At 40.7% G+C, this 27857-nt stretch overlaps 1 protein-coding gene and 1 long non-coding RNA gene across 3 annotated transcripts in view; one reads left to right on the forward strand and one right to left on the reverse strand.

Moving 5' to 3' along the window:
* LOC129172976 (dipeptidyl aminopeptidase-like protein 6) overlaps positions 1–27857 on the forward strand; it is a 95037-nt gene that overhangs the window by 46234 nt on the left and 20946 nt on the right. Inside the window, exons 2-3 of one of the 2 annotated variants that reach the window (XM_054763336.1) lie at positions 11392–11530; positions 26473–26587. In XM_054763336.1, coding sequence (XP_054619311.1) covers positions 11392–11530; positions 26473–26587 — 254 coding nt within the window. The remainder of the gene's footprint in view (positions 1–11391; positions 11531–26472; positions 26588–27857) is intronic. The other variant, XM_054763344.1, reaches the window with a different exon arrangement.
* LOC129172986 (uncharacterized) lies at positions 4316–11157 on the reverse strand. Its single transcript, XR_008567140.1, has 3 exons — positions 11059–11157; positions 7240–7362; positions 4316–4650 (listed from the first exon to the last, which is right to left on the reverse strand). It is a non-coding gene; the product is annotated as an uncharacterized LOC129172986 (long non-coding RNA).

Genomic DNA, 27857 nt, shown 5'->3' on the forward strand with positions numbered 1-27857 from the left:
GCATTGGGAGAGTTTCTTATTGTTGTTCTTTTACTTCCAGTTTCTGTGTGGTACTTCCTGGCTATTGGCCCATCAGTGCAACATAATGTAAAATTACTGACATTTTTGACAATCTGTAAAACAGCATTAATAACAAATGACGACTCTTTTAGTAGTCAACCAGTTGGCAGCGAGCTAGCTAGTGGCTAGCATTAGGAGCTAATGTTAGCAGTTAGTTTGATATTTGCTAACATTTTTGTGTGGATTTTAAGGCATACAGTAGCTTCCCCTAAAATTTTGAATTTTGAAACTTCAAATTCCATTTGTAAATTGTCCGACCATTTGGAGTGTTCAGATTTTGAGTTGAACCGTGAGAGGAAGTAGTGAAGCTTTGCTGGACTTCACCTCTGCAGCTGATCAAGATCTAGTGGCTGTCCCTTGAAGCATGAAATATGCATTAGCTTTGACATCCAACTTTGACACACCGCTTCCAAAACTGCATCTGTATCTCCTGTGAGGCTCTGACGGTGCGCTGACAGTGCACAAGCCAGATAGTGCGGTCGCTATCTGTATTACTGCCACTTCCACTAGGTCGCCCCCACCCCACCTCTGCTGATAAGAATGTTTACATTTATGTGGAGGAGTATGTTCTCAGATTTGGACACAAGATCACTTTCCAAGATGGCAATACAGTCCAGTAATCCCTCACCAATTTGAAATTTGCGGCTTCACTCTATCAAGGTTTTTCAAAAATATATTAATTAATAAGTCATACTGTTTTGTGGTTGAATACAGCCTATTATTAGTCAAAAAATGCATATTTAAGCACATTTTACCTATTGTTTGCCTGAATTAATCAATATCAAGCATAAAAATGGCTAAATCAACTACAATACAAATATAAGGCATTCAGAAGACACAGAGTAATTGTGATATGTATACACTGGTCACTAGGTGTCAGTAATGTAACTATAATGTTCAGTGAGACACACAAACGGCAAACTTGATCGCTGGAACAACAGGCTTTTATTGCAGGTTTGAATTATCTGATGACAGGCACAATAATGTCTTACCATTACTACTGCTGCAGCCGGAAATTCACTTATCATGGACACATCTGGAACCAATTAACCGCGATAAACGAGGGATTACTGTATCTGTACTACAGACTATTTTTGCACTTAAGCCAAGTACTCTCCGGTGTTGTTGTTATATTGTTATCTTTTGCTGTTTTTACCTCCACCAAGGAGGTTATGTTTTTGCCAGCATATATATATATGTTTGTTTGTCCCGAGGGTCGCTGCGGTATGCTGGAGCCAGCTGACTTTGGGCAAGAGGCAGGGTACACCCTGCACAGGTCGCCAGCCAATCGCATGGCGCATATAGACAAACAACCATTCACACTCACATTCATACCTGCAATTTAGAGTATCCAAAATAATGCATATTTTTGGAAGGTGGGAGGAAACCGGAGTACCCGGACAGAGATGCCCAAATGGAGATTCGAAAGCAGAACTTCCAGATCTCCTGACTGATATGCCCAAACGGAGATTCAAACCCAGAACTTCCAGATCTCCTGAGTGTGCGGCCCAGTTTGTTTGTTTGTGTTCAAAATAAGTTGAAAAGTTATGAATGGGTTGGGATGACGTTTTCAGGAATTGACCGAAATGGGATATGGAAGAACTAAGTAAATTTTGGGGGTTATCCGGATTGCCGTCTGGATCTAGGAATTTTTTTAAGGATTCTTTAACATTGCGAGATATGACCATTTTTGGCATTTGTGCATATAACTCCACAAAAAATGGTCAGAGCACTCGGAAAAAAAATACAGGACAATCTTCCAACAGGTTCTACAAAATATCAAAGACTGATGCAGATAATGGAATAATTCCGGATACTATGATCCAGAATATAAAAAAATAGGGGACCTTTGGAATTTTCGTCACAGGAAGACACCAAATGAAGCTATAAACATGCAACAAACACCGTTATATTTAGCCAAGACACGGTGGAATCTGGAGTGTGCCAACTGATTTGTGGTATCTTCAAAAGCTATGGAGATAGATCCAGAAGAAAAGCGGCGTTACGGGAAATGAATTTTTGTGAATAACCACTGAACTAATATTGATGTCATTACCAATCCAATTGCTAATGGCATGTTTTCATGGTCAGGGAAACTAAACATGTAAATATTTATGGTGCAAATGGGGGAACTATGGCGTTTGGCGTAGGTCTGCGCTCTCCGAGTGCTTTTCTAGTTTACCTTTGACTTTTCTCCCTGCTACCGTTGTAGCTGGTGTTCGTGCTTGCTCTGTTCTGTCTTTTCTCCCAGCCTATACTCTCGTACTATTTGGTGTTGCTGTCACTGTCCGTTGCGTTGGTGTCATTTCTCTCTGTCGCTCCCCTCTCAAAATTTGTACTGTCCAGTGGCAGTATTTAGCAGAGTGGCTAAATTAAATTAGATTAGGGCGAGCACAGGTGCAAAACTGTGCTGTACTTACTGTAGCTTTAATGACCAAACATTGTTTGGTACCATGACTTCGTACATCCTTCCGACGTCAGCGCCTTGACAGGCGTGTGCCTGTGTGTGTGTGTGTGTGTGTGTGTATGTATGTATATACTGTATGTGTGTTAATCGCTTATAATGAGAGCTAGCAGGAGTAATTAAAGCTGTGCTAGATTGGAAGCTTTCTGTTCGCCGTGGGGGTCCTTGGAGACATAGAGTAGCTTTGGCGATGAAAACCTTTTCGATCCCTCGTGAATGAAACGGCATTCATTCACTTCCTTTCTCATTTGCTTTTAATCACTCCCCCTCGCATTGTCTCTTTGCTCCCTCGTGCTTTAAGAAGAATAGAATAGTACTGAATTATTAATTAACTTCATCATTGAATATAATTAATTTTCACATCCTTTCAGCTCACTCTGGTACACTCTGGTTCTTGCTATTGATTCCATGTTCAATGGTGCTTCTTTGCAGAGCTCCATAACCTGCCAAAATTAAGTATTTAAATATATTTTTGTTGCATTCTAAGGCCCTCTTCAACAGCTGGGTTGATGTGCTGTAAATGCATGCTGACTCATGTGGCTTGTCTATCTTTTAATACGTACACCAGATGTCAGAGTGCTACTCATAATGAACAACTTTATTGCCTCCTCATTGACTTTACTTTCCTTCTGCTGTGCTTCATTGTCTGACTCGTGTCCAGCCTATACTGCACTCTACTTCGCTTTACTGGTGCCTTTGCAAATGAACTCTAATGGAATGAACTAATGAGGGATATTTTTTTAGAACCGTGACGAAGGTCAGAGTTTGAATTTTGCAGGCTAAGTGTTGATTTTGAGTCATTTTGTAGTGCTGATACCCAATGACCCAAATAAATAAATAATAAATATTACATGTTATCATGAATGTGCCTGTTACTACATGCATGTATAGGAAATGACAAAATGTTGGAGGTTTTTTTTAGAGGGCTTCAGGCTAAATAGGTGAACGTCATTACATACATTGTTAGCTGCCTCGTGCCTCGTGCTAGCAGTTTTTTACTGCTAGCACAGAATGCACAGAAAAGGGTGTTCTTGTCTCACGTAAGGGTTGTGGATGATGGGCAAAAAGGTCAGTTTTCTTTTGAGATGTAGTGGGGAAAAAAAAGAAAATTGAATGTGAAAACCAGGGAGTTTATGGCAAAAAATGAAAGCAGAGTCAGTGAAAAAAGATGGACATGAAAAGAAGAGACGCATTCCATAATAGTGCTAAGTGTTTATATATGAGTCTAGTTGTGAAAATGGCTAAAAATGCTACTATGCTAATGTTAACATGCTAGCAATGCTAACGTTAGCATGTTAACACCTACACTCCCGGTCAAAAGTTTTAAAACACCCCAATTTTTCCTGTTATTTATTGAAATTCAAGTCGTTCAAGTCCAACTAATAGCTTTAAATGGTAAAAAGGTAAGTTTATAAAATGTATATAAAATGACAAAACATTGTTGGAGGTTTTTGGACGTTTTTTTTAGAGGGCTTCAGGCTAAATAGGTGAACGTGATTACGTACATTGTTAGCTGCCTCGTGCTAGCAGTTTTTTAATGCTAGCACAGCATGCACAGAAAAGGGTGTTCTTGTCTCATGTAAGGGTTGTGGATGATGGGCAAAAAGGGCAGTTTTCTTTTGAGATGTAGTGGGGGGAAAAAAAATTGAATGTGAAAACCAGGGAGTTTAATGGAAAAGCAATGACAAAAAAATGACAGCACAGTCACTGAAAAAAGATGGTCATGAAAAGAAGACGCATTCCTCCCCTCATATTTTTTATTTATTTTTGTTTTGTATTTGAATCGTTTTTATTGCCAATATGTCAATATATCTCTTTTGACAATGCATTTATTTTCAATGTGAAAACAAAAAGACAGTACTTTGGCTAAATATCTCTGTATAACTAGTAGCATTGTACGTGTTCTAAGATGTCCAGAGATTTCGGTGGTTGCATGTGTTCAACCCCACAAAAGCGTCACACGTGCATTCATAATCAAACATGACAGATAATGGCTTTCTTGTCTTGTTTTCCTCATTGGTCGTGATTGAGTGTGAGAGCTCATAGAACTGTTCTGGTCTTTGTTGGCCTCCCTTGTTTCTCTCCCACTCTCTTGCCCATCGCTCTTTGCTGACAAGAGTCTGCAGCTGCATGGGAGGAAGCAATAGAGAGATGTCATCCCTCAGGTGAACACTAGGAGGAGCTAGCATGCAGCGTGTCTCCGCATATCTGCCGCTTAATGAACATGTTTATTATTGTGGTAGTAGTTTGCACTGCACTGCATTATACTGAAAAGATTTAAAAATATATATTTTGCTTACCTTATTTGATTACAAAGAGGAACAGAAGCAACTTTTAGTTATATATTTGTGATGTGTCAATCAAAGCTGAGCATTAGTATTTTTGTAAAAGCAGAATGTGGCAAGTGAGTGGCGTACATTTTGGGTAAGGTTCTATATCTAAACAGATGGAGCAAAGGAGGTTATGTTTTTGCCAGTGTTTCTCTGTCTGTTTGTCAAAATAACTTGAAAAGTTCTGAATGGATTTGGATGAAATTTTCAAGAATTGTCGGAAATGGGATATGGAAGAACTGATAAAATTTTGGGGGTGAACCAAAATGATAGTTTTTTCCAAAATTCACCCTTTTCCCTAAAACAAATTGCCTGTTTTAGAAAACTCCAATTTCTCTGGAGGAAAAAACTAAATGTTTAAGTGTTAAGATGGTTTGTCTCTCTTCCATTGTAAATTCCCATTTTTCTTCCCATATTTGTAGCAACAAATTACTTTCTTGCTGTTCAACTGATGTTCACGAGGGTATAGTACCACAGTGTGTTCCAAAGACTGTTTTATGCAGACAGAGGAGGTAGTAAGTACTCCAGAACTTGGAACACCTGTAGGAATTAGCTGCACCACCTGCCAAGGCTTGATCAACCTCCATTTCTGCAGAACAGCTTTACATTGTTGACCCATTTTGTGGTCCTTGAAACAGGCCTCTTTGTATAATTGTGAAATACACATTATTTTTCAGTTTTGAGTAACCTTACCTTTTTTTTTAAACCTCTGGCACTTCACCACTTACCTTTTTACCATTTAAAGCTATTAGTTGGACTTGAATGGCTTGAATTTCAATAAATAACAGGAAAAATTGGGGTGTTTTAAAACCTTCGACCGGCAGTGTAGGTGTTAACATGCTAACGTTGGCATTGCTAGCATAGTAGCTTTTTTAGCCATTTTCATAACTAGACACATATATAAACACTTATCACTATTATGCTATGTGTTAGCATGCTAACGTTAGCATGCTAGCATTGCTAGCATTTTAACAATTAGCATAGCAGCCATTTTCATTGCTAGATACTTGTATAAACACCACTATTATGCTAGGTGTTAGCATGCTAACATCAGCATAATAGCATTGCTAGCATGTTAACATGAGCAATCTAAATATTTACACAAAATAAACGTAGGACTAATATTTGTGGTGTAAAACACAATACGGGGGTAACTATGTCGCTTGGCGGGGGTCTGCGCTCTGCGAGTGTTTTCTCGTTTATTATTTTTTCAACGATATCGCCACCACACATTAATATCTATATAATAATACAAATGAATGGCGATGTTACCAAGGCAGCGATGCAAAACTGTCACTGAATTGTAAGCGCTTGATGCATATTCAGTCGAGCCTTCTCAAATTGAAAACATTTAACTGCAATGCACATGATTTCCATGCACATGTGAGGATTCTTGTAAATCAATGGCACTATCTCTGCCATGCTCCGCAGGACAGGAATCATTACTTCCTGTTCTGCTCTCTTATTTTGGTCTACTTACTTACCCCTTGCTTATGCTCATCCTGGCTGCTTAATTTTGGATTCTTCCTCCAAGTGCCCTTGATGATCAGTTTACTTCTGAGCAGATCAATTAGTTGATTACCCGACTAACTATTTGCATGAGTGATGGATGTTTTCACGTAATTAGCGCAGTCAATGGAAATCATCATCTGTTGCATTTGAGCAAATACAGTGTTATCATCTGGCAGCAGGCCTCTTTTTAATTCATGAATATTCATGAACTGTATGTAAGTTAGCATTTATTCTGCACTTAGGGCTGCACAAATGGCAGGGGTAGAATGAATAATTTCCTTTCTGTGTTAAAGACATCACTAATGGCACTAATAGGCGTTGATGTAACGAGGAAATCTTTTCCATCCTGCCTCCTGTCTCTTGTATGGAACACAGTATTGTTCAGCTTATTCTCTCTCTGCAGATGATTGGTTCAAAAGGCCAGAGGCTGTGCAAAGCCTGTGCATGACTTCTGAGAAAAATACGCTGTCTCTGGCTCATACTCCTCTGTGTGTGTGTGTGTGTGCGTGTGTGCTGTGCAAATAGGCCGACAAGCTGTGCTAACAAGAGTGTATGTGCACAGAGATGTGACACACTCACACACGGCTAACAATGTTTTGTTAGGAGCAGCAACTATTTCTGCTCTATGTGGGAGGACGCTAACACTGCAGCCTCTCAAGAGCCAGGCCAGGAGCAGCAGCAGCAGGAGGAGCAGCAGCCCTCTTTGTTTTACAAGCACATAATGCATCCACTATCATTTTTTTTTTACTCTACTGATAATATGCAAATGTTCCCTATCCAACTCCCTGTGCTGCCTTTTACCGGCAGTCGAGAATGGGGTTTAAATTTGGCAAGAAAGAGTGAGATCTCTAGTGAATGGAACAGTGCTGATACCTGGAAGTATTTTGTTTTGGTTGCATTGATTCTCCTCTCCATTTGCGTCGTAATGGGCTGCGAGGGAGCCTGTGGTGATTTGATCTGTGCTGACAGCTCATTTATGTCACCATCACATGGAGCCTGTAGACGTAAACAGACGTGACAAATTAATAGAACAAAATAAATAGATGGTATTGAGAGTAAGGGGTGGGATTGGCAGAGTAATTCACAACACTGTAGTATATTTTTCCATTGATAACAGTTATGCTTCAGAAGAGTGCAGCCCAGGGGCCACCTTCGACCCGTAACTTCTTTTTTATTGGACCTTGGTATATTCTAAAAATAAAACAAATTCATTATTAATGATTGTATGCGGCCCTTGCTGTTTGGACACCCCTGCTTTAGAGCATCTGCTTAGAGCACAGTTTCCCAACAGGCATAGAAGGGACAGGCATAGTAATAATCATTGATTGGTAAGAATTCATCAATTGTGTGGAATGAAATTGATTGAAGCAAGATAGGGAGTGCACTACTTGGATGCAACCAGCAGAGGCGCTGTTGATTCACTCTCAACCAGTTTGCTGTCTAAAGAACTACAACATGTTGTTAGCTTTGGGATGTTTTCCAATAAAGCCTGAAGATTGGAATTGTGATTGGTCAAATTCAGAAGAATAATGAGCGCTGGCTTGATCTGGCAAAATCTGAAATCTTGGGTATTTTTTAAAATGAATGAGGTGCTCGGCAGAGGCGGGAGCAAGTCAGTGTTTTGCAAGTAGTCTCAAGTCTTCAATCTGAAGTCTCGAGTCAAGTCTCACGTAACGATGTGTAAGTCCAAGTCAAGTCTCAAGTCAAGACAACACAGGTCGGGTCAAATCCCAAGTCATAAGCTTGACATTTTTACATTTTAATGTGACATTTCCAGCTCATATTATCTTCTACTATGACCCAGAAATGTATTTTTGTTCACCCTGTCAATGTCCACGCCATCAATTTGTATTTGCGCGTAAATGTCCTTTCTATTACCAAATAGCATTATTTTAGTTATACTTAGGTTCAGTTAAACTCTGTTTTTATCAAACCATCTTTTTCGTATAGTCATTTCATCTGTGACTTTTTTGTATTAACTCTTGTGTGCTTCCTCCAGAACAAAATGCAGTAGTCTTGTCTGCAAATGGTCCTAGCTTTAGATCTTTCGTGACTTTATATACTAGTTGAACAGTTTTGGTCCAAGTATTGACCCCTGGGGTATGCCGCATGATATCTTCAAGCTTGCAGATGTATATTTTCGTAGCTTCAAATATTACTTCCTGTTGGCTAAGTAGCTTTTACCCAGAATCAACACTAAATAGTTCCGATTCCATACCTTTCTAGTTTGTTAATTAGGATATTGTGATTAATTGTATTGAATGCTTTTGTTAAATTCATGAATACTGTCGCTGCACACTTTTTGCGGTCTATAGTGTTGAAAATTTCCTTATTAGTGCCATGCAAGTTGAAATTTTAGCTCTGTATCCGTATTGGCCGTCTGCGAGCAATTCATTCTTATTTATTAATTTGTCCAACCTGTTGTTGACTAGCTTTTCAATGATTTTAGAAATTTGTGGAAATAAGGAAACTCGATGTTAGTTTGTGAATTGATGTTTGTCTTCATTTTTGAAAATTGGTAATACTTTAGCTATTTTCATTTTGTTAGGAAATATACCAGTGTGAAATGACCGATGTACGTCGGTGGTTCTGCGATCTCATTAGTAACCCTTTTTTATCGTTTTCATTTCAATTCCATTGCTGTCAGTTGATGTTTTTGCTTGCATTTATTGACAATATCAATGATCAATGTCCAAGGTCCTCAAAATTGTGACTTGAATCCAAGTCGCGTGACTCGAGACACCTCTGGGGCTTGTAGCTTGGAAAAGTTTCAGGATGAGTTGCTGAAGCATCAACCAGGCAGGGATGTGTACAGACCTCTAAAGCCGAACACATCAGAATTTTACCAAAATGTTCGGGGAAAATACACCTCCAAAGTCAGACACAACTTTGCCGTTCCGACAGCCGTTATGCATGACGTCATGCAAGACCCCATTGTACCTCACGAGAGCTCAGTGCAGCAAGCAACAAAGGATTAACTCGTGTTTGTTTTGGGGTAATTCTCCTGAAAGGGGTACCAGCGAGGGTGCCGTCACTTCGAGAGGGCATGACGCACAGACTACAGTGATTTGAAGCTATAACCATATAAAAATATACTGCAAACGTATTGAATAAACAGGGGAGACAGTGTGGGATACTTTTTTCATGTCTGTTGTGTATAAAACACAACCTAATGTTAATTTTTAGCCCGTTTGCGCTGCTCCATTTTGTGACATGCAAAAGCTTGTAGTAAATATGATGAAAGAAATAATCAATACACTTAAGTGAACTATTTTTTTACATCATGCTTCCACGACAAGGTGAGGTGTGTTACTCTTGTGCTAACTAACAATGCTTTGAAGACCACAGTGTTGAGTCTCGCACAGAGTTTGAAGCAGGGTCCATCCACGAGCTCTGAGTTGAGTGAATATACGTCGCCATTATGCCACGTCATGATCAGCCCAAAAACACCGAAAATCGAAAGCTGCGAAAAAAAAATGAAAAAGCCTTCACAGTCATTTTTCCATTTCGTGTATTTCGTGTACCATGTATGTCTGGGTCCCATGAAAAAATAAAACATTTTATTAGTATTTAGCCATTTTTTTTTTTAGTCAAGGGACCTTGGAATTGTCCTGATGTTTCCCCTTAATACAGCATCCCTGGCCAATAGCACTCATCATAAGTACGTTGAAAAATGTAAAATTAATCCATGTGATCGGTATCGGCTGATTTCAGTCCTGGATGATCGGTATCGGTATCGGCTGTATAAAATCGGAGCATCCCTATGATTAAGTAATTTAGAGCATTTTTTAATGCAAATGTTACAGTTGAGATTCCACTGCACAGTGCCCTGCTGCAATGAAATATAGCAAAATGTGATATTTTAAGTTTTTTTTTAAGTTTTTCTTCATAAAGATTTTATTATAGTATGCAAATTTGTTAGAAAATAACAACTTAAATTTTTGCTTGCAATGTCACGCTTTTGGTACCCCTTCCAGGAGAAGGACCCGCTGATTTTTCTTTGGCTTCTTGCGGCTTTTATTGGGTGTTAAAAGAACAACAATACACACTGGAAGTTAAGTGAAGCAGTAAAACTCCGGCGTCACGATACTTGTTGACCCGTTGCCTGTTACACAAATGGTTAACTTCTTATTACACCTAAGTGACAAGTGTGAATTACGTATGAATCATGCACAGGGGTGTTCAAACCTTTTCCAATATCGCATACACTGGAAATAATCCAATATAGGTAAAATATGCTAATCAACTGAATATATTTTAAGACAACATACAGTACCTCAGCTTTTGGTTTTAGGTGGCAAAATAAAGTAGTTAACGGATGTTTATTAAAATGCAAAAACAATAAAACAGTCATAATGTCAATGACAAATGATGAAGGTGTAATTATGATTGCGGCTTATGATGGAAAATTTTAAATGAAAAATGAAAAAAGGAAAAAAAAAGGAAAAAAAGTATCACATTATTACTTATTTTTACACTTTAAAATGTTACATTATTCTGTACTGCTAATAAAGGTTTTATGATGACAGCAGTTTGAGCTTGGAATAGGATTTTTCCATTTCTGTTGTTCCACTGTTCTTGTCATAGTTACAGGTGAAAAGGTTTTACAGGTGAACACTAATTATGCTTCACTAAATGCTCTTTTTTTGCACCTGTAAAAACAATGGAACAAATCGACAAATAATCACCTACTGTGCGGTCGATTTAGTCTGTATGTATGTAGCCTCCTCTAACAGTTGCTCCCTAATCCATTAGTGCTTCTGGTGCTCCTGTTCGTTCAAACACATGAAAGACATCAGGTGTGTGTTGCTCAGACAAGAGGAGCCCACTCACTGAGCTGCAGAGGTAAAGTGAACCTCCCACATGGCAGTGCGTCAGCCGCTGTCTACACCCACGGTCGTCATTATTTTAGCAAATCACCAGATATCCTTGAACACAGCTGCTCACTCTCTCTCTTCCTCCTCCTCCTCCTCCTCTTCCTCCTGCCTCTTGCTCTCCTCTCTCTCTCTCTCTCTCTCTCACTAGCCTTCATTATTCTGCACCTGTCAGCAGCGGACACCACACGCTCATCCGTCCTTCCTTTCCTTTTTTTTTTAAACTTACCCTCATGACTTCTGCAAAAGACGCCAATGGGCCGGGGAAAGGGGCACAGCAGCCGGACCAGGTAGGACTGTCCTCCGTGGAGTATTATCTTCCGCCTCTGCTGTGATCTGTCTCTTATAATTACATCAACGGCAGATGTTTGTTATCACATCCGCAAATGTTTGATACTTCTACGGCTGCTTCTGTGGTGCAAATTTCAAAGATGCACATTATGGAACAACTCGGGCCACAACTTCTGAACTTGTGTCTAAATATTTAATGAACTTATTGTAACCTCAGCCTGAGCTGGGGTCTTGTTTTCCTGGGCAATTGGAACATTAGATTTCATGGACCTAATCAGATTTTGGATAAAAGGTGACATTGAGGTAACATTTTAGAAATAAATGATGGAGGTGTGTTAAATGATGTGTAAATGGTACTGTGGATGAGGCCGGAGGGAACTTTGGGACTTGGTGTAATGATGTGGAGACACACACATACAATTTCGCTGCAAGATAATTACCAATATGTATTCTAAACAGCTGCAATATAGCACAAGTTATCGTCGTCATTGTTAAGACACGTACAAGGTCTGCTTGTGGGCTCATGTTTGTTGCTGCTGTAAGTTAACCCCAACATTTTCCTGTTGTGGTTGCCAAAATAGACCTTCTGGAATGAATCTCGGTACCTCTGTTGGGACACTATTTGCTACGCTGCGTAGTTTTTAATGCTACTACTGATTTGTTCCATTGTCAGCAGCCAGCTGTGTGAGAATAGAGAGGAAATAAAAGTAGACAACAAGCACCTTGTAACTGCGTGTACATATTTTATAGATCAATGCAGCAACAGACGTTTCAGGTCTGATCTCGGCGCTTTTCGTGGGAGTCGGTTGCGGTACCAATTTAGTTGCAGTGGCTGAGTGTCATTGAGGCGGGTGTGCGCTGGATCTGAAAGAGTAGACCTATGCAATATAACATTTGATATATTTTACCAATGATAACATTAAGATAGAGCAATTATTCAACATTAGACGAATGGTCACTGACTTATAGACAATTAGTTACCAAGTCTGTGCCCCTGTAAAGTCGTTTTGAGTGCCATGTTTTTCAAACAATCTTGCTCAAATTTTACAAACATGTAATTGTCAGTCCCCTAAAGGTGTGTACCAAATTTTTGTGGTGATTCGGCGAAATACCCTTAATTTACAGTGAATGTTTTGTAGAGCTGTGTGAGCCAGTCCGTTTGTCAATAATAGCACGGTAGGGGTGCATGTGATGACAAATGCTCACCCTTTTGTGTACAGTACGTCACATCTTTCCTTGGTGCCTTGAATGCAAGACACTTCAATATTTCAGATGTTTTTTCGGTTTTTAATGCATCCTACTCTCACATTTATGAGTCAACAGGCACGTTGAATCTGTCACCATACATAATCCTCCTAAAAATGGGCCATAAAGTGTGAGACTTGCAAACGAAAGCTCTCATAGGGTGAAAAAGCATTGATCGGCATTTGTGTAACATCCTTCAGCCTGCCTTCACTTCTTTTCACCATCAACAGTTTGTAGCACTGCCGTTGGCAGTGAAATGTTTTCCAGCATCCTTACCACTTCAGCACTGACCTTGCTCCTTGTCACTAAGAGGGATACAGGAGCGTGTGCACTTTGTGTGCACAGAGATATCATAGCGCATGAAGTGCAGCTGAGAGGCACACCACTCTGAAATATTTGACATATAAGCCAATAACTAGACGATTCAAGCTAAGCGTGAAGAAGGCAGATGTCTTCATTAGCGGGAGCAGAGAGGATGCATCTGCGCTTTCCTTCTCTGATACTTGATCACTAGCTCTCTTGTTTTGAGCTGCAAAGTGCGCTCATGCTGATTGTGACGCTTAAGGCAACCGGGAGCAAGCTTCAAGTATACTGATGCTCCTCCACTCAACATGTACTGTATATTTCTTCAATGTAGTCCACTTTAGCGGGAATCACAGGTTAGCAATGAGCATCTACACTTGTAACCTTTGACGCCTTGGCTGAGAGCTTATGTCACCAACATGTGACCACTCGATTAGAGCAGCAACATCTAATGATCACTCAATCCAACCTTTGACCTCACCTTACAACAGCTGAGTCACCAATATACCGATAATGTCCAGCACGTCATTACTGATACTGATGTCAATAGATACCGATATAGGCAGCAGCTCTCAAACTCAAACTAATGTCAGGTCACATCTCGTGTCATAAACCAAGAGATTATGCTTCTTTTACTGTGATGCCACTGGATGCATTACACAAATAAACACGGTTTGTGCAAAATATCGTGAATTCCGGTTTATAAGCCGTATCGGTGTATAAGCCGCACCCACTAAATTTAGAGGAAAAACAATTTTTTTTTTAGAAATATATAAGCCGCACCGGTGTATAAGCAGCACGTATCCACATCATAAAATGACATATTGTGTCACGCACGAGTCCGTGAGGACCAGGCAGCTTTTTGACAGGAGCCAATCATGAGCTATGAAAAAACTCACAACGAGCTTGCCAACCCACTGGAAAGGAGGTCATTACTCAATATAACAGTCTGACTCACAGTGTCATCTTACAAACAATATTAAACTCATCACACAGCAACTCAAAACTCAAAAGGTACCTAGGAAATACACATTACAAGTACCAATACGAGTTTAAAATAACAAACAGCAGCTATTTTAACATCTACCCATAATGCATTACTGCCAGAAGAGCAGTTCATTGGAGGACAAGCAACATAGAAAATGGTGAATGGCGTGCTGCCTCTGTCCACCAGAGGGAGCCAGAGGAGCGCTCAGAGCCCAGAAGGAGGCTGACGTCATTGCAGCATCTTATGGGAAAACTTTAAAATAATTGTATTTTTTTTTTATTCAAATTCATATTGGTACATAAATGTATATTTGTCAGGTAGACCTTTTGAGTATTAAGTTGCTGTGTGGTGAATTTAGTGTTAGTAAAATGTTCATAGTGTTCTCAGATGTTGTTATACTGTTGTATATAATGACCTCCTGCGATTTGCAATGGGTTGACAAGCTTGTTGTGAGGGCACTGATAGCTCGTGATTGACCTGCCAAAGAAAGAGCGACTGTTTCCTTACTGATTTGCGAGCGGCACAGTATTTAAACAATTAGTAGTAGTTCTGAAGTAACGCAGTGTTCAAAGTTTAAGAAAAAAGTAGCGGCTTATACACTGGAATTTACAGTAAGACAAATACTGCAATAAGCAATGTAAGTTATAGAAAAAGTTCCATATTTATTTTAAACATTTTGTCTCAACAAAAGTCATAAAAATATAATGGCCAATAGTCAACAAAAATAACCCGTTCTCCTACTATCACCAAGACAGGTTAGTCTTTCGAATAAAGTCACAAATAAGAATCCAGTTAAATAACGCTGACAACTATACAATTTGGAACGCTGCTCATTTCTATGTGGTACAAACATCACTATAAGAATGAAGTAAAGCGCAAAGAATGAAACTCTGCACTAATACAATCACTGAAATTGGAAACTGGCTCATTCATCAAGTCTCCCATCGCTTATTATTTTGCTGTAGGTACACTAGCTGCATGTGACTCCAAGTGATTCTTCCTGAGGTGTGGGATTTGATTAGAAGTGTTAAAGGAAAACACCCTACTCCACCCAGCAGCGCTTCACAGTCATTGCAAACTGCATACATTGGAACCATACATCAATCTGGTCCAGATGGTCTAATTGTAACCAAGATTGATTTGAACTAACCATGAATATTATTTGAAAATTCTCATTAAAGCCCTTGAAGAACATTGACAAGAGCTGATCTGATTCTTGACTAAAGACATTATAGCATGGTGCGCAAGACTGATAACTTAACTACTACTTTCGTAGTACACCATAGGCGGGCTTGGCCGCCATGTTAGTGGGCAGTATCCAGATAGAGTGCACTGTGAAGATGTCCTGCACACTGCTCGGCGATTAATTGCTCGAATAAACAGTAAAAAAGACCAGATCTATCATTTTTTAAGTTTCCCAAAAACAAAGACAGTATTTTGAGGATGCATTCAATGAAAGCAAAAAGGTGGGTTACTTCTTGCTGAGCAAATCTCGCCTAAATCAGTGGCTTTTGTTGCTCTTCTCCTGATGATTAAAAGATGCAGCGCAACTTTGCTCCCTCTGAGAAAAACATTTTGTTTGGATCAGTCTTTCGATATATCAGATGCTGTTTCATTGTCACACTCGGGATGTCATCATGTTATTAATTTTTTACAAAGAAAAGAAGATGGCCACAGAAAACCGTGAAATTTGGAGTGTTAGTGTTTTGTACGTTTTCATCTTTTTATTTGCCACAGAGCCACTTTGCTGTAGTTTGCTTTGTTAGGGTGACATAAAAAAAATGGAAAATAATAAGTGTTTTCTGTGATGTAACATGGATTTTCTCAAAATGGTCGCCTTTTTTAAATGCACACAGTTGGATATCACTGAGTCTTTATGATCTCTGAGGCTATTGTTCATTATCATAATAACTATAGACTTTCTGTTCTGTTTTCATGGCCAAGCAAAGTAAATTACACTTTGTACATTTCAAAATTGCCCACTGATTACAAATAAGACTCTTGAGGTCACCATACACAGTAAAAAAAGAGAATATACAAGAAAAATTTAATTAAACTATGAACAATAAAATATAACAATACTGTTTATTTGAAAAATCACATCAACAAGTAATACAGCTAAACAAGTTCAATTACATTTAAATTCTAATTTTAAATCTTTGAGTATATTATGCCATGCAAAATAAAATGATCATATTATGTTGTTATTATGTTTATGATTATTATTATTACAACAACATTAGTGATGGAAAAGAATAATAGCAATAAAATTTAAGAATAAAATAGGATTCAACACAATTAAATCATGTTAAATCAGTCAATTACAATGTTATACAGTACATTAAAAATAAAATTGTAATTATCATGATCCTTATAATGTTTTCTTTGAAGTGCACCACTATGTATTTTATAGTATAAAATGTATGCATATTAGTAATTCCATTCCATTTTTTTCCGCTTATGGGAAGCCCAGGCTTCCCGGTCCCTGACCAGCCAATTCCTCCAGCTCCACCGGGGGGACGCGAAGGCGTTCCCAGGCCAGCTGTGAGAAATAATCCTGTCTGCCCCCGGGCCCCCTCCTGGCTGGTCATGCCCGGGACACCTCACCAGGGAGGCGTCCAGGAGGCATCCGGACGAGATGCCCTAGCCACCTCAACTGGCTCTGCTCGATGTGAAGGAGCAGCAGCTCAACTCTGAGCCCCTCCCAGATGACCGAGATCCTCACCCTATCTCTTAGGGTGAGTCCAGCCACCCTCAGGAGGAAACTCATTTCGGCTGCTTGTATCCACAAACTTGTTCTTTGGGTCATGACCCAAAGCTCATGACCATCGGTGAGGTTGGGAACATACCTGTAGATCGACAGGTAAATTGAGAGCTCTGCCTTCCGGCTCAGCTCTCTCATCACCACGATTGTCCGGTACAGCGCTCGCATTACAGCAGACGCTGCGTCGAGCCGCCTGTCGACCTCACACTCCAACCTTCCCTCACTCGTGAACAATACCCCAAGACACTTGAACTCCTCCATCAGGGACAAGACCTTTCTCCCAACCCGGAGGGTACAATCCACCCTTTTTCGACTGTACATCAAGGTCTCAGATTGGAGGTACTGAGTCTCATCCCAGAAGCTTCACACTCAGCTGCAAACCAGGAAATGTTGAAGGTCACAGCCTGATGAGTCCATCAGGACCACATCATCTGCGAAGAGTAGAGACGAGATCCTAAGACCAACAGACTGAACCCCCTGAACGCCTTGGCTGCACCTAGAAATTCTGTCCATAAAACTTATGAACACAATTGGTTACAAAGGGTGGCCTTGGCACAGGCCAACATTCACCAAGAACATGCTTGACTTACTGCTGGCAATGCGAACCAGGCTCCTGCCGCGGTTGTACAAGGACCGAATGACACGTAGTCGCATGCCACGAATCCCGTACTCCCGGAGCACCCCCCACAGGACACCGTGAGGGACATGGTTAAATGCCTTTTCCAAGTTCACAAAGCACATGCCTGTTAGTCAAACTTCCATGTGCCCTCTAGTACCCTTGCAAGGATGTAAAGCTGGTCCAGTGTTCCGTAAACCAGGATGAAAACCACATTGTACCTCCTGTAGCCGAGGTTCGGCTACGGTTGTACCCTTCTCTCCAACACTCTGGAATAGACTTTCCCAGGGAGGCTCAGGAGTGTGATCCCCCTATATTTGGAACACACCCTGATCTGCCAATCCAGAGGTACTGTTCTCGATGTTCACGCAGTGTTGAAGAGACGTGTCGGCCAAGACTGTCCCTCAACATCCAGAGCCTTGAGCAATTCAGGATTTGCCACTGAGTAGTTTTTTTGACTATCCCAGATACCTCAGCCATGGTGATGGATCTGTCCGTGTTTGTGTCCTCAGACTCTGCTTCCTCTATGGAAGGTATGTTAGTGGGATTGAGAAAGGCCTCAAATTATTCCTCCCACTGCCCAACAATACACTGAGTTGTGGTCAGCATCTCCATCCCCACTGTAAGCAGTGTGGACCGGGTTATACTTCACCTTTCTGAGGCGTATAATACCAGAACCTCTTCAAAGCCAACCAAAAATTGTGCTCCAGGGCCTCACCGAACTCCTCACACACCTGAGTTTTTGCCTCGACTACCGCTGAAGCCATGTACCGCCTGTCAACTTCTTCAGGAGTTCCACAAGCCATGCATGCTCGATAGGACTCCCTCCTTGCTGTTCCTTCCTTGACGGCAGTCCTAACCTCCAGTGCCCACCATCGGGTTCAGGATACCCGCCACGACTGGCACCGACCACCTTAGGGCCACAGCTCCGATTGGCTGCCTCAGGAATGGAGGCATGAAATAGGGTCCATTTGGACTCGATATTGGTGGGGGGAGATCCCGTATGGCGTCTTTGTGTTATTAATAATAACTAATATAATTATGCAAATTATAACATTGCCATCAAAAATATAAATATTTACGACATACTAAAATAAAATATATAATAAAAAATACAAAAAAAACTACTGTACTTAAAATTACTAATAATTCCTTCTAATCTTTTTAATGCTGTACACCAGTGATTCTCGACTGGTTCGTGGTGCAGTGTTTCGGGGAGGCTAGTGGGAATGTTTCTCCAGGTGGTGAAGATGGCTTCATGGAGGGCATCCACTGTCTGGAATTGATGTCCATTGTTGTAAACTTCCCTTGCCATCCATCCCTAAATGTTCTCAATTGGATTTAGATCACAGGCACATGCAGGATGGTCCAAAAGAGTGATGTTATTGGAGTTCTTTGTCAGGTGGGCATTGTGAACTGTAGCGTTGTCCTGTTAAAATCCAGTCATTACCACACAGACGAGGGCCTTCAGTCATGAGGGATTCCCCCTGCAACCACTGAAGGAAAAAGCACCCCAGGTCATCATGTCGCACACTCCAATGTGCACGTGTGGAAAACATCTCAGGTGGGTTCTCCTTGTCATGCCAATAACATTGGAAACCATCAGGACCATCAAGGTTATTTTTTTCTCATCAGAGAATAAAACTTTCTTCCGCCTTTCAATGTCCCATGTTTATAGTGCTCTTGTGCAAATTCCAATTGGGCAATTTTGTGGCATTGAAGGAGACGAGCCCTTTGAAGATGTTTTTTGTTCTTATTACCCTTCTCGTGCAGATGCTGTCTGATGGTTATCAGACTGCACTCGGCACCAATAACAACCTTCATTTGGGCTGAGCAGCATAGAGAGAGCATTTGTTAGCACTAATCATGGCATACATTATGAGAGCCGTCGCTTTTACTCCCCTCATGCAGAGATTAAAGTTGCTGGGCGCTAGGCAGATCCAACTATAGTGAAACACTAAGCCACATTGGTAGCGTTATCATGTAGCACTAGTTCTAAATGTTTCATGAAAAAATAAGACCATAACAAAACAGTCACTTACTTTATAATGTCTACTCTCACTGGGATGCCAGCTGATGGGATGGCTGTATCTTTCAGCACAAGGCTTCTGCTGGTAAATGCAGCATGCTGAGAGCAAACGAGCATCTAGTCTTCCTAGTTATCGGGTCTAAGTAGAGCCAGCATCCACTGCTTCAGTCTGTCTGGATGTTTAGTTGACCAACTTTTCAGCTTATTGCCACAACCTTCTACTACACATGTGCGATAACCCAGCATTAACTTACCGTATCAAAACTCACAGGCGACTCAGCAGGGGCTCCAGTTAGCAGTAGCTAACGTTACCTCTCAGTAGTGGCCTGAGGCGTTGTGAGTGGCACTGTGAGTGAGGCGCTGTGTCAGCACGTCAGAAAAGTAATTCTTCTGTGTTAGCTCCTACAATAACAATGTTGCTGTAGCTTGGTTAATATGCAGGTCACGTTATGCAAATGGAAGGTGCTTGACGTTTTTGGAGGGTTTTTTTGAATGGGCTTTATAGTCGAAATAGGTGCGTCCCATTATGTGCATTGTTAACTGCCTTGTGCTCGCTGTTTTTATCGCTAACAGTTCAAAATGCAAATTCTTTTGCAAATTTTTGCAAATGCAATTTTTGCAAATGCAAATTTTTCAACTTGTCTTAAAATTTTGCTCAGGAGTGTATATACTGTACATATACTACATCATAAAATAATTATGTAATAAGTAAAATAAAATATAACAAAAATTGAATGCTATACAGCAATATGTATTTTAGATTAAATTCAAAGCAGATGTGTAAAAGTAATAATATAATTATGAAAATGATAATATGTACTGTAAATATACTACATAATACAATAAATATATAATAAATAAAATAAAATAAAAAGTTTAATGCTGTACAGCACAGGCCAGCCACATAATTTTATGTGGCCCGCGAATAATGGGAATAATGTGCGTCACTCATGCACTTCACTTTTGTTCTTTCATTTTCACAGAAAACTTGTACTGTGTGCAATTTTTCTCCACTTGAATATTATCTGATCATGCAGCAAGATATTCCAGGCATTTGTTGTCATCAAAAAGAAATACGTCATAATTTCACTTCACTTCTAATTTCAAAGCAAGTGATCAATCCATTTGTTTGGAAAAATATCATAATCAAGTGCATGGTCAATTGTGTAGTAATATCATGAGGTTATATTCATATTTCTATTCTTATATATTATTCTTATATATTATTGTTATTATTATATATTTGTATATAGTATTACTATATATTAAACATTTATATATTTATAAATATATTTTCAATGTTTATAATAGGACATTGCTCTTTGGGACTTGGTCATTTTAAAAATAGCTCGCAGGCTGAAAAAGTGTGAGCACCCCTGCTCCAGAGTGCCTCCATATACAGTACAGTATAATGATCTCCTTACCTGGAGTACAGTGACTGCGCTGTGACAGAAAAGTGTAGCTGACAGGTAGAGTTTAAGTGTCCAAATGATGGATGTGACCTGACATTAAATAATTCATTCCCAAGTGAAATCAGATAATGTAATAAAATGTAGTGGTATAAATCATTCTGCACTATTTTAACTTGTCGGATTGTGACTTCCTTTACCAGTGCTACTGGCATCGCCACAGCCAAACAAAACAAGCATGGAAGATGATGTTTGCACCAACAACACCTCCACCGATGTCCCGTACTAGTACGTGCCAGGTCTCTGACTGTATAGCAGCAGCTCTACCTTCACTTGACTGGCAGCATAACTGCCAAATCAATGTTTCAGCTTGGAGTTTTTTTGGTCCACATTGATTTCAGCTGCCGTCGCTGTGGCAAGCAGGCTACAAGTTCAGTCACAGAGCACATCAACAACGAATGTAGAAATTGGGAGGTAGTGCTTTATTCTGGTTCACTAAGGAATTTAGTGACGTCTGGTACCAGAAATGTAGCACAAATTGTGCCCTTATGACGGCAGAAATGGTCAGTTTTGAGTTTAGCGCTCATGTAGCTAAATAATGTCACAATATGGGTTGTTAATGCTAGTCCTGTGCAACAGGAGTGCTGTGCTATTTTGAAAGACCTACTACAAAAACGCTAGTCAAACATCCCCTTTAAACAGGAATGCTCTGCTGTTTTTGAGGACCTACGGGAAGAACTATGACAGAGGAGTACTCTGTTGTTTAATTAGTTACTAGTACATAAGAGATGTAGAAAGCTATGTTATCCTTTTAAAAAGCCGACTCCTCCCAGTAACTTTTAGCTATTAGCATGTAGCACGTAAGAGCTGTGGAAAGCAATGTTATCTATTTGACCAGCCGGCTTAAACCAGTAACAGTTGCTATGTAGCGTGTGAGAAGTAGAAAGTCATGTTATCCATTCAATCAGCCAGCTTGCACTGGCAACAGTTAGCTATTAACATATAGCGCGTTAGAGATGTAGATGTAGTTAGCTATGTAGCATGTGAGATGTAGAAAGTCATGTTATCCAGCTGACCAGCCGGCTTGTACCAGTAACAATTTGCTATTAGCATGTAGCACGTAGCGGTAGAAAGCTACGCCCTTCTGACCTCCAGAGGGGCACCGCAGGTTCCTTGGAGAGTGTATCCGACTACAGTGCACCATGCTCGGATACATCAGGTGGCGCCAGCCCCGATATACATGTGCGCTAGTTCCCTTGACCCGCTGTCATTTGACCAGCTGGCTTCTACCAGTAAGTGCTAGGTATTAGCATGTAGCATTCTCTTCCTCAATGACGATCTCACACAGCTGAAATGCCCCCTAGTTTAGAAAGAGTGAATTATTTTGGGAATCAGTTTTAATGCATGTAAACATAATCAGTGGCAATCCTCATTAGATTGTGTAGGTGTACTTAATGTTGTAGGGCATATATAAAGTAGAACATTGTTTTTCCTGTCATTTTCCAGACTTTTCTGTGTGGGATCAACAATTAAGTGTTCAGAATGTTGTTTTCCTTGGCTCGCCCGGGGCATCTTCAGCGACGGCGTTTGCCGAGGTGGGCCAGCTGGATAGACGAGAGGATGGCTCGGCTGAAGCCAGTTGGCATGAATTGTTAATCCCTCTCATGAATGGCCATGATTTATTGATGCTGCGCCAGAGGAAAAGTTTACCCTCGTGTCCGAAGGCCATTGCTTCACCTCATGTTCTGCTGGAGGCGCATATCCTGTTTCCAGTGTCCAGTGTCTTTTACGGGATTAAAGTTTAAGTCCACAAGATGAGACACGTGTCACATTGCTTTGCTAACATGTGCATAATTACCCCTCTGAGTCTCGAATATTATCATTAATAATAATCCTTACTGTACGGTACTGTAATGCTGCAGATGTGCCTATCTGCGTTCCCTTGGTAACCAGGTGCTGCTGACTAGATCAGTAAAGATCCATTTCACACTTGAGCAGCGAGCAGAGGCAGAGAGATGGGTAGACAAAGCGAAAGTGGGAGGCGGCGCGGATTAGGGAGAGTGGAAGGAAGCTTGACCGTAAAAAAGGGGCTTCGCTCTCATAACGTGTCTAAAAAAAGGAAAGGGAAATTGTAGCAAATGGATTTAAAAATGGCTAACTCTGCACTCTTTGTGTGTTGGTGAAGACATCACATAAAGAACCGCTCTTAGTTCTGGTGCATGGATGCTCGTCAAATAAGCCGAAAAGGTCGAGATTCTTTCTAGTCGTCAGTGAGGTCAGCATGCTGAGAGAACTGCATGGGTCTTTTTAAGCTGTTTTTATTTTCGGATGTTCCATTGTTATTATGCTGATTTTTGGAGTTGTCTTTCGTGGAGTAGGAGGTTCAAAATGTTCCAGCGGCCTAAAGGAGGCTTTAATAAATGTGTGGAGGAATACGATGAATAAATACATGTCATTAGGTGTCTTACTGTTGATATGTATTTCATGAGATAAAAGGGAATCCTACTTAGCTTAGCTTGCTAGCTATAATTTGCTAATTGGTTCTAAACTCCACTGATCGTCAATCTTGGTACTGTGGAACCTTGGTTAGCATCATTAATTCGTTACAGAAGGTCTGACGCTAACCGAAACGAATGCTAACCGAATCATTTTCTCCCATAAAAAAAAACAATGTAAATGTAATGCTTCTCAAAGTTCTTCCATCGCACGTTGGGTATTGGAGAACGTTTTTAGATTAGCATAATTGAACAGCGAATAACACATTATCGTGTTTTTTGACTCAGTGTGGCTCGTGCATATCACACTGTTCAGGTTAATATATGTAATAGCATTCCATTTGCATTTTCGATGCGTAGAGGTCCACGTCATGGCTTGTGACTGCCTTTGGGGCAGGGCGGACCTGTCAACAGCACCCGCCGCTGCTCGGTAAGAACACGAAATGCAGAACAATATGTGCTGCCACCATACTAGGAAACTCACAAACAAGGTCATAAATATTCGCTACATTTGTCACTTGTGGCTCTTGAGAAAATATGTCGTCAAGCGGGGTTGAAATGTCACCAGATTTGGCGACCAACTCACCAAGTTGGCAACCCTGACGGTGAGGGCAGTCGTGGACCAAACCATTTCATGTCAATAAATATGGAAGTTTACTTTTGGTCAATGTAGATATTTAACTGTTACTACTAAATACAAGAGATTTTTTAATCATTTTCGGACTATATATATTTTTTCAAAGGATGGCAAAATTATTTTACCTATTAATTAAGGCATGATTCTTGACGTGACTGTTCCCAAAGACACGGCGTGGCAGCGAGATCTACACGTTCCTCTTCAGCACCACCTTCCTGCATTGCCGTGAGTTCTTTCTTGAATTCAATAGTGTTTCTCACCTTGATAACCCAAAATGGAGCCACAGAAAGTTGCAAGTTACTGTTGATGCACTAAACCGCTGATGGGGTTGTCATACAACTTCTTGACAAAAAATCCAAACAATCCCACACAGTTGGACTTATGCAGTGCATTAATAACACGATAAGATGCGTGCCATATTGTATGCTAACTGGAAAACGTACGGAAACCTGGGCACAATTTTTTACAATAACCGAAAAACCCGCTAACCGGTGTTCCACTGTATTATGTTTTATCACTGTTGCCTATTTAGCTTAGCTTGTTACCATGCTCAAGTAACGGATGCCAACTGGTGCAACTGTAATGGATGCCAACCAATGCGGCTGCACAAGTGTAAGTTGGTTAAACCTCACTCCCTTAGCCTTAGGAGCTGCGCTGAATGCACGGTCGGGCTTAGGCCGTAGGTCCTGTGTTCGAACCCTGGCGTGCGCAATGTGAAGCAGGCAGGTTACACAACCGTGCAACACTGGCAAATCCTTGACACCCTTGACACGGTTGCACTGGGCATTCGAGTTGAAAATCCGGGGTTTTAGCTTGATGGCTAGCACTCTCGACTGTCATTCTAATGTGGGCCTGGCTGAACCAGGCGGGTTACACTAACATGCGGCAATTGGTACTAAATGCTAACTACCGTTTAATCTGTCTGTTATTGCTACTCATACTGTAGTGAGCTTTTTAGCACTCTCTCAGTCACAATTCTCCACCAATTTTCAATTTTGTTTGTCAAGGTAGCCTGTTGATTTTAGCTTGCTAGCATGCCATTCATTTGCTAATTGGTACAAAAGGCACACTGCCATTCGTTCTTATTGCTATTGCTATTGCACAGTTAGCTTGTTAGTGCTCTCTGTAGCGATTTTCCACCAATCTTCAATATTGGTAGCCTCTTGATGTTAGCATGCTAACTTGCTAAAATAGTACCAAATACAGTCTGTATTGGGTTGCAATTGTTGTTAGCACTCTCCCAGTTGCAACTCTCCACCATTCCTTCAATCTTGGTTATTACAGTAACCTATTTAGCGCGCTAAAATTTGTTTCTAATTCTTGTTGCTACTTATAGCTAGCTTGTTAGCGCTCTACCATTTGCACGCGTTCACTTTCACATTCTGTATCAGCCCGCAGGGCCCATGATGATGCGTGTAAATCTTTTTAAAACGGGTCTGTCTCGAAAAAATTCTACCTCCTCCCTTGTGATCAGGCGAGCAGTACGATTTAGTCACGGGGAGAAGACGCGACCGGAACGGAATATTTACTCACACGCCTCGCAGGCTCCAGAGAGACACTTTACTAACACAGTGATGGTGCACACATCCAGCTGTCACAGTCTTCTATGTACAAGCTCACCTCTACATCTTAGCTGAGAAACAATGCTTTTAAATGCTCTCACAACTTTTCATGTTGGACGCCTGTCCCAATGTCTCCTATTGCTTTATCTCCGGTATCCTCAGCTAACTGCAAGAGGTGAATATCATATTAAGTGCGGTGTGCAAATGTGCAACCAGAAAATCATTACCTCCTCTGCAATAAGTCATCTTATTGATGGGCCTGCTGTTTTCTGTGTGTACTCACTGCTTTCTTTATTGATTTGCAGCACAGTGCAGTGCAGACAGAACATGCACACACACACATATCATGATGCAGGTGTTCAAAGGTATTATCATTATCATTATTATTTCTAAACTGTATTATTTATCATTTCTGTTTCTTAATATGCATTTAGATACAGTATTTTTTTTTTATTATTATCCTGATTATTTTACCCAAAGTGTTTGCCCCCTTCCTGCCCATATTATAGCAAGTTAGCCAGCGTTTGAAGTTATTCCAGCAAACCTGTGTGTGTGTATTTGCAGAGCCATTTAATGACATTTTATGGGTTGAGTGTAGATAACAAGACTTTGAAATGCATGTGTAGGAGAGGTGGCCAGCCTGCTGCTCACTTAAGGTCCATATACAGTGCTGTATGCATGGCCAATTAGCCACCCACTGTCTTCTGGGCGGCGTGAAGAGGAGACATTCTTCCTCATGTGTGCACAGTGGGGGTCATCTGGAGGAAACACTGATGTCCGTATCAGACAGATCATTTAGCTCAGTTTCTTAGAGTTTATTCAGTATAGGAGCTGGATCCAGCCTGTTGTAATTCCATCATGTGATTGTTTTGTTATGTGATGTCCTTCATCAGGACCTTGTGGGCAGCGCTCCACCACAGAGGAACTGGAAAGGAATTGCCATCGCCCTGCTGGTCATCCTCATCATCTGCTCCCTGATTGTTACCTCCGTAATCCTGCTCACTCCTCGTATGTACACAAACACGCACACACTCATAAGCCTCACCGAGGCAACACAAATCCTCTTGACTGATTTTGTGACTGGAAGATTTGGGTACAACCTGAATCAAAATGCACAAAGGTCTTAACAATCATGTGTGCCCATTGTGCTGGGGGTGAAAGATTCAACATTTAGGGAATTACAAGCATGTTTTAAAATACTGAGAAAAAAAAACATATTAAGAAAAAAAATTGTGTGACCAGCGAGCTTGCTGGTGGGGTCAGTCGTCAGCGGGTAGAGCCACGCCAGTGGAGACAACTTGCCGACAGTACTTGTATAAAATGGCAGTGCGTGTGTGTGTGTGAAGCATCCTGTCGTCTGGGACCACGTCAGCGTCAAAGAGTTTTAAATACTTCTCAACAATTTTCACTACAGACTTGCGTCTGGCTTCGGAGCTTGCTAAACAACTGACACATTACTGCCACCAAATGGTTGGAAGTCGTATTTTAACTCAGGACAACAGTAATATCTCTGGTGTCTTCCATTCATTAAAACGGAAACCTTTTTGCGTCCCTCAAGGTGGCGCTTGGGCCATGGCCCCTTGGTTAAAAAGCAGTGGTTGTGATCCCTTCTTGGCGGTATAACACAAAAACAACACAATTTCCACAAAACTATGTTGAGAGGTGATACATGATACAGTCCGATCTTTGTTGTTTGAGTCCACTTGCATTAGGGCCAAGTGGTGCAGAGACCTGCAAGATGCAGCAGATGGAGCTGGAGTGGAACAGCACGACCTTGCAAGTCATGATTATTTAGGCAGACATGTTTAACTTCTACGAAGTGCTATTCTAGTTTTACACGCGCATTCTTCTTCCTTATTGGATTATTGAAATGTTTGGGTTACTTTGCTTTTCTGGCCAACATGTTACCATTCATGTACCTAAAGTGTTAAAAACTCATGAAGACTTAGTGGTTTGTGTCGTTCTTTTACAGTACAACAGTATTTATTTAAAAGGAAAAAAGCTAACTTTTAAAAAGTATTTGAAAGCGCTTGCATTGTCTTTGTGTAAACACTAAAAGAAGCAACGGACGACATCTAAAATGAACAACTTTTGTGTGTGTATGTCACTCTTCAGTAAGGTGTACCTTCACGATGACCTGTGAAATGACATTTGACCAGCGGAGAGAAATTATTCTTATCACACAAATACAGTGGAACTTCGGTTTTTATCATGAATCCATTCCAAAAGGACAGACGAAAATCGAAAAGTATGAAAACCGAAGCAAGTTTTTCCATAA

This window comes from Dunckerocampus dactyliophorus, chromosome 2, assembly GCF_027744805.1.
Source record: "Dunckerocampus dactyliophorus isolate RoL2022-P2 chromosome 2, RoL_Ddac_1.1, whole genome shotgun sequence".
NCBI lineage: Eukaryota > Metazoa > Chordata > Actinopteri > Syngnathiformes > Syngnathidae > Dunckerocampus > Dunckerocampus dactyliophorus.